The following is a 13,386-nucleotide window of genomic DNA, read 5'->3' as shown; positions in this document are numbered from 1 at the left end:
GTACATCCCATTGCATCCTAGCTAACATTTTCTCTTTATAATAAATAAAGAAGGGATGATAAAATATCACCATTTTGCAACCTCTAGTGAAATAATGGGTCTAGGCAATGAAGAGTTTCTAGTAGCATTTTAAAAACACAACTAAATATTTTGCATCTCCCTTTGGAAGTATCTAACCCACCTATAAAGTACTTTTGCCCCCCAAATTTGAATCTGAATCTGATCAAGCCAGTCTATAGGAAATACAGGTAACAAAGGAACATGGTAACATTGCAACACAATGCTGGGAAAATCCAGACTGTGTGACACTTCTCAAGGCAAAAGATCCGGTTTCTTCAACAAATATATTGCAAGGGGGAAAAAGGGGGCTGAGGACCTACAGATTAAAACAAACCAAAAATATAGCAAGAAATTGCAATATATGGGGGCGCCTGGGTGGCTCAGTCAGTTAAGCATCTGCCTTCCGCTCAGGTCATGATCCCAGGATCCTGGGATGGAGCCCCTGCACTGGGCCCCTGCTCAGCACGGGAGGTGGTGTCTACTTCTCTCTCTCCCTCTCCCTCTCCCTCGTGTGTGCTCTCTCTCTAGCTCTCTCTCTCAAATAAATAAATAAAATCTTTTTTAAAAAAGAAACTGCAATATACGGACCTTATTTGGGTTTTTTCCTGAAAATTTTATTTTATTTTGTATTTTATTAACATATAATGTATTATTTGTTTCAGAGGTACAGGTCTGTGATTCATCAGTCTTACACAATACACAGCGCTCACCACAATACATACCCTCCCCAGTGTCCATCACCCAGCCACCCCATCCCCCCACCCCACTCCCCTCCAGCAACCCTCAGTTTGTTTCCTGAGATTAAGAGTCTCCTATAATTTATATGGACCTTATTTGAATACCAATATGAACAAACAAACTGCCAAAGAGAACAAGACAAAAATCTGCTACAGTGAAAGAAATTTGAACATGAACTAGGTATTTGGTAATAGTAGGAAGCTATTTTTAGTTTCGGGAGGTGATTATATTTCTTAAAAGTCTTTATCTTCTAGAGCTACATACTAAAATATTTATAGATGAAAAGATATGATGTTTTGTATTTGCTTCAAAGTAATCCAGTGAGAATGGCAGGCAGAGGGAGGAGGGTAGGTGAAACCCTGCATTGATAACTTCAGAATTTGTGACTGGAACATGGCGGTTCATTACATGGTTCTCTCTATTTTTGAACATGTTTGAAAATTGTTGTAATAAAAAGGGAAGAAATGGAAAGATATATATCTACACATACACATAGTATAGATTTCCTCCACGTGGACAACTTTGGATCTAATTTGGAAAAGACTTTAGGGGCACCTGGGTGGCTCAGTTGGTTAAGTGTCTGCCTTCGGCTCAGGTCATGATCCTGGAGTTTAGGGATCGAGCGCCATGTCCTTGTCAGGCTCCCTGCTCAGCGGGGAGTCTGCCTCCCCCCCCAGCACATGTTCTCTCTCTCTCCCTCCCCTCACTCACTTTCTCAAATAAATAAATAAAAATCTTAAAAAAGACTTTAATGCTTATAAGGGGTATTTGAATACTACTGTTAGGAGAAAAAGATGGGAAAATAAAATTTACTGAAACAAAGATTTTAAAATATACAACTCGAAAAAAAGACTTTAATGCTTATAAGGGGTATTTGAATACTACTGTTAGGAGAAAAAGATGGGAAAATAAAATTTACTGAAACAAAGATTTTAAAATATACAACTCGAATCCGATGTAAATGATTTAAGAAAAATATTTAGCCTGAAATTTAAGATGATATATGGAAGAGATGAAATCACCAAGGAGTTTTAGGAGAGCTTGTCAAAGCCGACTTCGGTACCAGTTTAGGGTGGAATAAAGGGAGTTTCCAGAATTAGTTTGTCTTTGACCTGCCTTTGCTTTTATTTATTTTTTTTTAGTAGTAGTAAAAGGAAAAGAGTAGGTTGACCTCTTACACTGATTCTGAAAATAATGAGTGATCTAGTTTCCATAATGCCAGCAGGTGGCGCATTTTTTGGCTTTTTCTTCCCCCAAGCTAAGAAAAATTTGAGAACCAGTATGAATATATGAAAAGAAGAAATGCTGCCTTTTCATTCTTCATATTCTGTTTCTCTCAGGGTAAATACTTCACAAGAATAAAAGTAGAATAATCTTTGTTTTGCTGTTTCTTTTCCACCTCAGCGAAGGCTTGGATTTTGTATTAAATTGTCAAATAATTCCTCGTTTCACTTTTTCTGTAATAAAACATAGCTGATTAAAATCTCAAGTGCCTGCCAATCTTCACACTGTGGGATGCCTCAGGACGTGGTCAAGACCCTGTCAACTCCAGTGAACCAGAAAGCCAAAGTGCATTTCACAGGGTGCTCTGACCCATCATGCTTTATGGCTTGTGTCCTGGGATTTTATGTTGCTTTCAGTGCTTCTGAAAGTTTCCCAGGTGGGACCGAAGGTTTCAACGTAGCCTGGAACAATCTCTCCACCCACCCTGGTCCAGCTCCCTGAAAAATGTCCAGGGCTGAGGAAGTCGTGGTGCCCTGTTTCTCTCAGGGAAAGCCCTAAGTGGATGCTTTCTCATGTAGAAGCCCCGCAGCAGGACACAAATCAACCTTCCGTGCATATGATAGACATAAGCGTGTCCTCAGGATCTTTGGAACGATCCGGAGGCCTCTGAAAAGAAGCGAAGTGAAAATCTCCATTCTCTACCCCTTTGACTTTGGGCTAAGTTTGCTGTAAATCAATCTGAAAAATAGCTGCAAGTATTTTGTTGTTTGCTCTACGGCAGAGGAAAGGGACATAGGTCATTTCATTTCTAAAGGAATACCCAATTGTCAGTGCCCATTACACATATGTTCATAATAGAAACTTAGGAGATCAACTTTATTGTGAGAAATAGAGAGGAGCTCTTAGTGCTAATTTAATCAAATGCTATTATTTTTCACTGAATCAACCTTTTTATTACTACCTCTAGAAAAATGTTTCCTGTAATGTATCAGACTCTTTGAAGTAGAACTTAACTTCATAAAATGATTCAATAATAACTCCCATAAGGCTTTTTCAATCAAACGTTAAAGAATGTCCTTTTTGGAGCACCTGGGTAGCTCAGTCAGTTGAGCATCTGACTCTTGATTTTGGCTCAGGTCAGGATCTCAGGGTCAGTGAAATTGAGCCCTGTGTTGGGCTCATGCTCAGCGGGGAGTCTGCTTGTCCTCCCTCTGCTCCTCCCCCTACTCGTGCTCACGCTCTGAAATAACTAAAATCTTTTTTTTACACCTGTCTTGTTTACAATACTCATCACAAAACTTCAGAAAATCCAGAATACAACAAAGAAGAAAATAAGGATTACCTATAATTCCACTGGACTTTTAAATATATATGCATCACATATATTTTTTTTAAGTAGTCTCCACGCCCAGCATGGAGCCCAACATGAAGCTTTGACTCATGACACTGAAATCAAGACCTAAGCTGAGAACAAGAGTCAAATGCTTAGCCAACTGAGCCATCCAGGTGCTCCATGCATCATGTTTTTAAATGGAACTCAGTTTGCTGAGTTGTGTTTTTTTGTACAACCCCCCATCCCCCGCCGCCCCCCTTCTTATTTTTTTTGTTTGTTTGCTGAGTTTTTTTTAACAATGTCTTTCATTTAGTGATGGATTGTGGACATCATTGCATATTCATAAATATAGATATACCACATTATATTCTTGTTTAAAAAGCACGGAGGAGGAAGCAGTATTTATAGTACCAAGCATAAATTCTTTAGGGATTTTTTTTAAGATTTTATTTATTTATTTGTCAGAGAGAAAGAGAGAGCACAAGCAGGGGAAGCAGCAGGCAGAGGGAGAAGCAGGGAGCCCGATGCAGGACTTGATCCCAGACCTTGGGATTATGAGCTGAGCCGAAGGCAGATGCTTAACCATCTGAGCCACCCAGACGTCCCTTTAGGGACTTTTTTTAAATTGAGAAATACATAAAGCGCATAAAGTTTCATGTATATCCCAATAAATTTTTACACACTTAAATGTGTTAGTTTGCTTGGGCTGCCATAACAAAATACCATAGACTGAGTGCCTTAAACAACAGAAATTTATTTCTCACACTTTGGGAGGCTGGGAAGTCCCAGATCAAGGTGCTGGCAAGGTGGGTTTCATCCTGAGGCATCTTTGTCTTGGAGAAAAAGAGAGAAGAGAGAACTTGCACTCACAAGCTCTCTGATGTCTCTTCTTAGAAGGGCACAAATATTACTAGATCAGGCCTTCACCTTTATGACTCACTTAACCTTAAAGGCCCTGTCTCCAGTGTCACACTCACTGGAGGGTCACACTGTGGGTTACCCTCAACACGTTAAATTGGGGGGGCACACAATTCAGTCCATAGCAGTAAGGTTATTTTCTAAGGAGAACAAAGCTTTCTGTACTAACTTAAGTTATATATCTGCAAACACAAGTCAAACAAAAAATGATTTTATTGGATAATTTAGGAGAATAATTTTTGTGGATCCTTTGGAATTTGCTCCCTACTGGAACGTAAACTCCATGTGGGCAAAGATTTGTGTCTTTTCTCTTCATTGGTAAATTCTCATGTCCAGAACACAGTGAGTAGCATATAACTGGTGCTCATTATTTATTGAATGAACAATAGAATGTTTTCTTTTTTCTTTCTTTTTTTTTGGAGGAGGGAGGCAGTATCAGAGCTTAGGAGTCACAGAACCCTAAGACAGACTACCTTGATGGAATCTCAGTTCCATTACTTACCAGTTCTTTTACCTTGGACAAGTTACTTAAGCTCTCTGTGCCTTAGTTTTCTCTTCTGCAAAATGGGTATTTCAGGGTTGTTGTGGTAAGGATTAAATTAATTAATAGGTTTAAACCATTTAGTATAGGATTTAATATATACTAGGTAGAAGTAAATACCTTGAAGTAGGTAATGTTAGATATTTGCATTTAGGGTTAATTGTTCTTTTTTATATGCAGTCACAACTTAAGAAAATATCCTGTGAAGTCAGTTGTATGGGATGATGTTTGCCTTGACTTTTGATGAAGAAATATTGAGACATAGAGCGCTGTGAATTGTGCAAGACTGTGGAATCACAGATCTGTACTTCTGAAACAAAGAATGCAATATATGTTAAGAAAAAAAAAGAAGAAGATAGCAGGAGGGGAAGAATGAAGGGGAGTAAGTCGGAGGGGGAGACGAACCATGAGAGACGATGGACTCTGAAAAACAAACTGGGGGTTCTAGAGGGGAGCGGGGTGGGGGGATGGGTATTAAAGAGGGCACGTTCTGCGTGGAGCACTGGGTGTTATGCACAAACGATGAATCGTGGAACACTACATCAAAAACTAATGATGTAATAAATGGTGATTAACATAACAATAAAAAATTTAAAAAAAGAAATATTGAGACATAGCGGTTATGTGACTTGTGATATTTAAAGTAAGGCAGTATATTTGCATTTTCCTGGAATTGTTTATTAGTTGGATTTTTATAATTATTTAATCACTAGTTTACAAGCTCTGAAACCTAGTTTGAGCCCCTAAATTCTATATATGCATGCAACATCTATAAAGTCATTAATTTGTGGATTTATATAGTCTCCTATCTTTTGGACCCTGTTATGATTTTTAAAAATACAAATTTATATCCTCCTTTAGTTATCAGGTATTTTCTCAAGCAGTGGAAGCTGAAAGTACAACTATTAACATGCAGAATCCCACAGGGGGGAAAAATGGGAAAAAGAAATAAAAACAAAAACAAAAACAAAAAAACATGCAGAATTCCTAAATCTGGGGATGATGAAAAGGGAGATCTCAAAAAAATAAATAAATAAAATAAAAATTAAAGAACCACTGCTTAAAAAGCAAACAAAAAAAACCCCACTTCTTTAGTGGCTTCATTATATAATTTCCATATATGAGGAAATTCTTGTAATTTCATTTAATATATTGTAAATCTTGATCTCCTAATCAGAATTGTAGAGAATCTCTTTCCTGTGTTTGCCTGTAACTATGAAACCAAAGGTCCACTTTTAGCCCAGGGCTTGGAGGCCAGCCTGAGCGTAAACTACAACTCCCAGGATTCCTGGGCGGGAGCTTCCGGAAGTTGTATTTCATTCCGCATTCCGCTACCGCCCACCCTACCTATTCTGTCGCAACCTGTGCCCTGGGCTCCGGCTCCGGATGAGTACCGCCCATGGTCATCTCCTAGAATTTTCTTTATTGCTTTGTCATTTTTTTTTCTTTCTCGATTTGTCATTCTTCTGTTGTGTTTCCCCTGTTAGCTGTTACGCACACCCAAGGACGACTGCTGAGGAGCAGCTGAGAGCAAGCGTTAACCCGGAAGGAGTGAACCCGGAAGTGAAAATGATACAGTGTCTGTCGGGCTGAAATGTAGCAGGTCACAGAAGGTTCCGGCTTCAGAAAGGAAAGCCGTCGTCCTTTCTTCTTTTTCTTAGGTACTCACAATTATTTCTTTCTCTTTTTTTGATCTTAAAAAGTATTTTTCCACCCCCATTTTTTTTTTTCCATGTTGCCTCGGCAGGATCACTCCGTATACTTAGTTACAAAATATGGCTTACACGTGTTGCTCTAGCGCAGGCTTAGTGTCACTTCTGACCTGCCGACTCTGAGAATTGTTACTAGAGTATCAGAGTAACGCTGCTGCTGCGGTGCGTGATGGAGAAGACTGGCCGTGCTCAGGCATAGGTAACCCTAGCGAGTTGGTGTGTTGTGGTGTTTTGTTTTGTTTTGTTCTCTTAACATTGAGGTTCAAGACCTTAAGAATTACTCATTCTACTACTGTTTCTAGGATGGAAATTTTAGCTAGAAGTGTTGTAACAAAAATTTGTCATCCTGTTGTCCGTTTTTTCAAATGGACACACTTCTCTGATGTGCTTGAAACTAGGGCGCCTGGGTGGCTCAGTTGGTTAAGCGGCTGCCTTCGGCTCAGGTAATGATCCTGGAGTCCTGGGATCGAGTCCCGCATCGGGCTCCCCGCTGAGCGGGGAGTCCTGCTTCTCCCTCTGACCCAACCCCCCCTCATGCTCTCTCTCTCTCTCTCATTCTCTCTCAAATAAATGAATAAAAATCTTAAAAAAGAAGAAAAAAAACTAGATGTAAAGACACGGGAACTTGTGCTGAAGGACTGTAACGTGTGTGGCTGCTGGGCATTGGTGCATTCTTCCACAGTCTTTTTCCAAATGGGCTTCAGATGTTAAAGTTCGTTGGCAGAATCCTGCAAAATCTGAATGTTTTGGAGACCATTCTGAATATGTTATTTTCTAGGATATTATGATATTCAAGTTAGCTGACTTACAATGATCAAATGAGTTAATAAATGAATGCACCGCCTAGTGTAGTAGGAACATGGGAAACAAAGTTGATTCTCATAAAATTTTGACCCTTATTTCAACTTTGAACCTCAGAATTTTAGGAGCAAAGTGTTTTTCCTAAAATGCTTTATCTTTTCCCTTTCTTAATAAAACTGTTCTGTGCTTTTGTTAGCTTTTGATTATGTCTTTTAGAGGGGTGAAGAACAGGAAATTCATGTACACAGCCAGTTTCACCTAACTTGTAATTTTTTAAAGTAACTATTTTTTCCTGATTGTGGCAGTAATACGTGCTGTGGGTATAGAAAAATTTAAAACACCGAAAGGTAGAAAAAACAGAAAGCAAGCAAAAGGTATCCACAATCCCACAACTAGAAATCATCTTATTAACGTTTCGGTATGTTTCTTTTTTAGGTTGTTTTTTTTTTCCCCAAAAAAATATTCTGTTTACCTTTTTTACTTATATATCATATATCATAGAAAATCTTGAAAACCTCATTGAGATTATATTGTTTTGCATTCTGCTTTTTTCACTTAATACAAGCAATGCCACCCTCCCTTTTTACCTGCCTACTTTCTTAGTCTGTTAATATCTGAAGTTTTCCTCCTTTAGGATTTTAGCTGAAAGGTAAGCACCTGATTGGAGAATTGAGAATGGAAAGTGCTGAGCTCTGAACAGGCAAACTGTATTCTAGCATGAGCTCTGCCTCTGGCTGGCTGAGTAAATAATCATGATTAAGTTACTTGACTTCCTTGGACATCTGGATACCTAAAATTAAAGAATTAGACAAGAAAACAGTTAATATTTCCTTCAAACTTTAGAAATCTGTGTATATGTGAACCACCTAAAACTTGCATGATTATTTCATACCTTTCAAGTGCTTGTTCACATACTCAATTCTAGATCCTGGATACTTTCTAGGAAGTAGCTGATTGGACCCCGTCTATTGATGTATTTATTTATTTATTTATTTATTTTTTTTTTTATTTGACAGAGAGAGACACAGCGAGAGAGGGAACACAAGCAGGGAGTGGGAGAGGGAGAAGCAAGCTTCCCACGGAGCAGGGAGCCCGACGCGGGGCTTGGTCCCAGGACCCTGGGATCATGACCTGAGCCGAAGGCAGTCGCTTAACGACTGAGCCACCCAGGTGCCCCTATTGATGTATTTATTAATTATGCTCCTACTCATTTCCCATCGTTAATTATATACATTGAGTGAATAGAAAACCGTGCTATCTTCATTTATTTTAATATGTTAGATTCAGAGGTATGAAGAATTATTTTCCTTTTATGGATTACTGAATTTTCAGACTGTGTTTGGAGCTGCCTGTGCCCATGAACGGAACAAGATTTCTTGAGGCTCCTTCCAGCATTTGTATTTGTAGAGTTGATTTTTTTCTTCAGATTGTGTTTATTATATTTCAGATGCTGAGATGAATCGTCCCCTGTGTGCTTGGCTTTTTAGATGTTCATCTCTTAATGGTCCCCGCCAGTACCACCTCCAGCGCCAGTCTCATCAATTTACACAGATCCATCTTGATACAAGGCTGTGGATTTTTAGACAAAACAGGAATCGCATTCTCCATCATCTGCTAAATAAGAATTGTCCCAGGAGATATTGTCATCAGTCCAAGATGCTGTGGAAGAATAAAGCACTACAGAAATATATGGAGGACCTGAATAAGGAGTACCGGACTCTTGATGAGTGTTTGCAGCGTATGTCTGTGAATGAAGGGGACCAGAAGTCCTTGAATCGAAGGCATGCTGAGTTGGCACCACTTGCAGCCATTTACCAAGAAATTCAGGAGGCTGAGCAAGCAATTGAAGAATTAGATTCAATGTGTAAAAGTACGTAAAAGATGTGTGTGTAAAGGATGTAATTGATTTTATAGGTTAAAGCTTTCTTGAGTGTGGTCTTTTAAAAAGCTTAGAATGAATACACTCTATACTCAGAGAAGACAGGATTCTCCCCTGGGTGTTTGATGTATTTTGGCTACTAAAGATCAACTGCTAAGAGACCAAGCTCCTTGTGGTGCTTGCCAAGAAGTTTTTAGGGTCTAGGAGACTGAATATTGACCTTTACCGAAGCTTTAATTTACTGAGCAGGCCTTTACTGAGCACTCTCCTATGTACAGAGCAGAGACACAAAAATACAGTTCCTACCCCCATCAAAGGGTATTATTTCATCCAGGTATTATTTCGTCATCCCAGAAAGAATCCTGCACCTTGTAGCCACTTGCCCCAATTCCCCCTTCCCTACCAACCCGAGGCAACTGCTAATCTACTTTCTAGATTTACTTATTTCAGACATCGTATATAAGTGGAGTCATGTAATTTGTGCTTTGTGACTGGCTTCTTTCATTTAGCATAATATTTTCAAGTTTCATCTCTGTTGTAGCATGTATTTGTACTTTACGTCTTTTTATTGTGGGACTATATTCCATCGTATGGATCTACCACATTTTATTTTTATTTATCCATTTATCACTTAATGGATATTGCGTTGTTTCCGTTTTTTTGGTTGTTATGAACCATAGTGCTACAATTGCCTATCCTAACTCTACACTTGACCTTTTGAGGAGTTGCCAGACTGTTTTCCAAAGTGGCTGTACCATTGTTACTCTGCGCTTCTGATTCTAGCTATCCTAGTGGGTATCAAATGGTACCTGAGTGTGGCTTGGATTTGCATTTCCCTGGTTAATGATTTTGTGTATCTCTTCATGTGCCTGTTGGCCATTTGTATCTCATCTTTGCATACATGACTGTTCAGATCCCTTGCTCATTTCTAAAATGAGTTATTTGTCCTGTTAATGAGTTGTGACGGTTCTTTATATTATAACCACAAATTCCTTATCAGATATATGATATGCAGAACTTTTCTCCTATGGGTTATCTTTTGAAGCACCATAATTTTTTAGTTTTGATGATGTCAAATTTATCTTTTTTTCTGCTGCTGTTTGTGTTTTTGGTGTTACATCTAAGAAACTGTTGTGTAACCCACGGTTACAAAGGGTACATCTGTGTTTTCTTCTGAGGTTAAAATTTTTTTTTTTAAGATTTTATTTATTTTTTTTGAGAGAGAGAGAGACCACGAGCAGGGGGAGGGGCAGAGGGAGAAGCTCCTTCCTGCTGAGCAAGGAGCCCAATATAGGACTCAATCCCAGGACCCCGGGATCATGACCTGAGCCGAAGGCAAACACTTAACCAACTGAGCCACCCAGGTGTCCCGAGAGTTAAATTTTTTAACCTTACATTTAATTCTTTGATCTGTGTGAGAGGTGTTTATTTTTAGTTTTGATACTTCTTAATATTGCTATTGCCTTAACATTTTTTCCTCATATGACGATTTTCCAAAATGTACAGAAGTTGAGAGAAAAGCACAACGGACTAACCTGGGATTCAACATTTATCCAGATAGTGCTATAGGCTTTCAGTTTCTAAACTTTCTTCTGTGCTCCATCCTGTTCCGTTAAGTGTTAGAGATGTTAAGCAATGTCAAGGCCAGTCACGGTTATACCTGTAAAGTCCTGGATTTCCTATTCTATTGGTGGTACCATGAGTTTCTCACTATGTTTAATGAGGATTTTTTTTTTTTTAACTCTGCATTATGCCACTCAAATTTGTAATTAATTAGTTTGGGGAAGGTTCTTTGCATATAATAGGCACTTACTAAATGCTTTCTAAATTAAATTGACATAATCTCTTTCAACCTTGGTCGTATCACCAGTATACAGTGGTGTAGACATTGTATCACCAGTATAATTGAGATTGGATTGGATTGTTTCTGAAGTCTCTTCTAGGTCTAAAAGTGCTCTTCTGTAATAACAGTGATAAAAGCAACATTTACAGCCCTACCATGTGCCAGGCACTAAGCTAAGTATTTTACAAATATTATCTCATTTGAATATTCACAATAATCTAATGAGGTAGGAATTATTATTAACGTCCCTGTTTTATCAACGAAGAAACTGAGAGCTTAAAATGCCAAAGGTCACTCAGCCCATCAGGCAAGGAGCAAGGATTTGACCCCAGTCAGTGAGATTCCACAGCCTCTATTAGCCACTGCACAATGAGTCCAATTCCAGTAGAGTCTGCCTCTGTAGTGTACCTTTCGTGAGTCCCCTTCTTATATCCTTATTATATCTCATCCTGGATAATTACAATACATTCCTAACTTGTCATGCCACTTCCAGGCTTTCCCAGTCCACGTACAACTGTAATCAGATTACTCCCCTGCTCAAAATTTTCAGTAGCTCCCATTGCCTATAAATACAGATTTCTCGATTTGGTATTTAGGAGTCCCTGCAGAAGGGCCCCTGGGCGGCTCAATCAGTTAAGCATCTGCCTTCAGATCAGGTCGTGATCCCAGGGTCCTGGGATTGAGTCTGCTTCTCTATCTCCCTCTCCCCGCCCCCCACTTGTGCTCTCTCTCCCTCTCTCTCATAAATAAATAAAATCTTTAAAAAAAAAAGAGCTTCTGCAAAGTGACACCAGCCTCTCTGTATAGTATATTAATTCCCTTTGCATATACTACCTCCCAAGAAAAATAGATAACTTGCCGTTCCCTGAATATACATAGCCATGTCATCCCGTATCTGTCTTTGCACACATTGTTGCCCACCAATTTTACCTTGTTAAAATTCATTTCACTTATAAAGTATGGCTTGGATGTCACACTTTGGCTTCAATCCCCTCTGCAAAACAAAAACGTTACCTTTCTCTGTTTTGAATTTTGATCCTTTAAATAATTGTCTTAATTTCTACCCCTTCTTTCATTATGTGTTCCTCAAAGACAGAGCCTGTGTCTTACTCATTTTTATATTTCCTGCAGCACCAAACATAGGATATAATAGACTCTCAAACCTTTCTTGATGTAATGAAATTGAATTAGGTTAGATTTCACACATCAGTAAATAATAAGAGGGCACAAAAATAATTTTATGTGACTGCAAGTCAGGTTTTTCTGATGTCTTTGACCCAGCAGGTACCTGTATGAAGTAATGTCAGCCTAGTTTCCATTTGTGGCATAAGTGTATAATGTGGGGCCACTAGTGATATTACAATTCTGCAACTAGATCCATTAGAATTTAGTTCAGATGGCATCTATCCGGGAAGCCTCTCTCAAGTGCTAAGGTCTGGGTTAGACCTACTCCTTTATGCCTCCATGGCACTGCCCTGTCACATACTGTAATTGTGTGTACATGTCGATCTTTCCTACCAGACTGAGCCCTTAAGGCCTGGAACCATGTTTTATTCATCCCTGTGTCCCCAACAACTAGCAGAGTATCTGGTGCATAGTAAGTGTTAGATGTTGAAAGTATGAAAGAGGCATAGAATCCCACCAGACCTTAATGACTTCCGTGACCGGGAAAGAAATTTCAAAGAGCCTTCTCTGTTTTATAATTATGATTTTTCATTTCTGTTTTCTTCTTTGCTATTAAGAATCAAACATTTCTATATCAACTTGCAAGCATCACCACTAACAAATGGAGTTTAGGTATCTAGAACAATGGAGTCAAAGGTTATGAGATCTACTATCTCTCATTGTTAGCTTTTTTGTTTGGAGTTCTAGGATTTAACTTTCTGCTTTTGAAATGATGTGGAAAGGATCATTGTTTCCATAAAGCAGAGGTTACAGAGATGTTTTGTTTGACTTACATGGTGTTTCTAAAAACCGTTTACTAGGTATAAGTATTTCAAGAGATTTCAAAATTCTAAGAGTTCTTATTTCTGACTTTGAAAAAAAAAAATGGAGGCTCCAGCCCTCCTGGATTACCCACAGTGTGCTGAGTAATGGCTGCTACCTTTAAGACAAGAAGTGGTCACTCCCATTTACTCTGAAACTTACCTTATTTGAGTTTATATTTAATTAACCAGTCCTTTTTCAAGCTTGTTTTATTAATCATTGATTTCTGTAATTAGTTTTAGACGTTCAAATCATAAACTCTTTGGGGCAATGATCATACTTCTTTACACAATGAATTTTTTTAGATATGCTTCACAAGTACTTACTAATATTCTTTTTTTTTTTAAAGAT

At 38.6% G+C, this 13,386-nt stretch overlaps 1 protein-coding gene across 6 annotated transcripts in view; it reads left to right on the top strand.

The window, feature by feature from the left end:
• MTRF1 (mitochondrial translation release factor 1) overlaps positions 1–13,386 on the top strand; it is a 67,351-nt gene that overhangs the window by 12,741 nt on the left and 41,224 nt on the right. For 2 of the 6 annotated variants that reach the window (XM_027588874.2, XM_027588875.2), the window contains exons 2-3: positions 6,302–6,475; positions 8,775–9,197. In XM_027588874.2, the coding sequence (XP_027444675.1) occupies positions 8,783–9,197 (415 nt within the window). In that variant the 5' untranslated portion in view covers positions 6,302–6,475; positions 8,775–8,782. Of the gene's footprint in view, positions 1–6,156; positions 6,476–6,506; positions 6,726–8,774; positions 9,198–13,386 lie in introns of those variants that run through there. The other 4 variants (XR_003519043.2, XM_027588877.2, XM_027588876.2 and 1 more) reach the window with 4 other exon arrangements.

The sequence above is a fragment of the Zalophus californianus genome, chromosome 3 (assembly GCF_009762305.2).
Source record: "Zalophus californianus isolate mZalCal1 chromosome 3, mZalCal1.pri.v2, whole genome shotgun sequence".
Lineage (NCBI taxonomy): Eukaryota > Metazoa > Chordata > Mammalia > Carnivora > Otariidae > Zalophus > Zalophus californianus.
The sequence above is the reverse complement of the archived record's forward strand: the minus strand, read 5'-3'. Positions and strand labels throughout refer to the sequence as shown.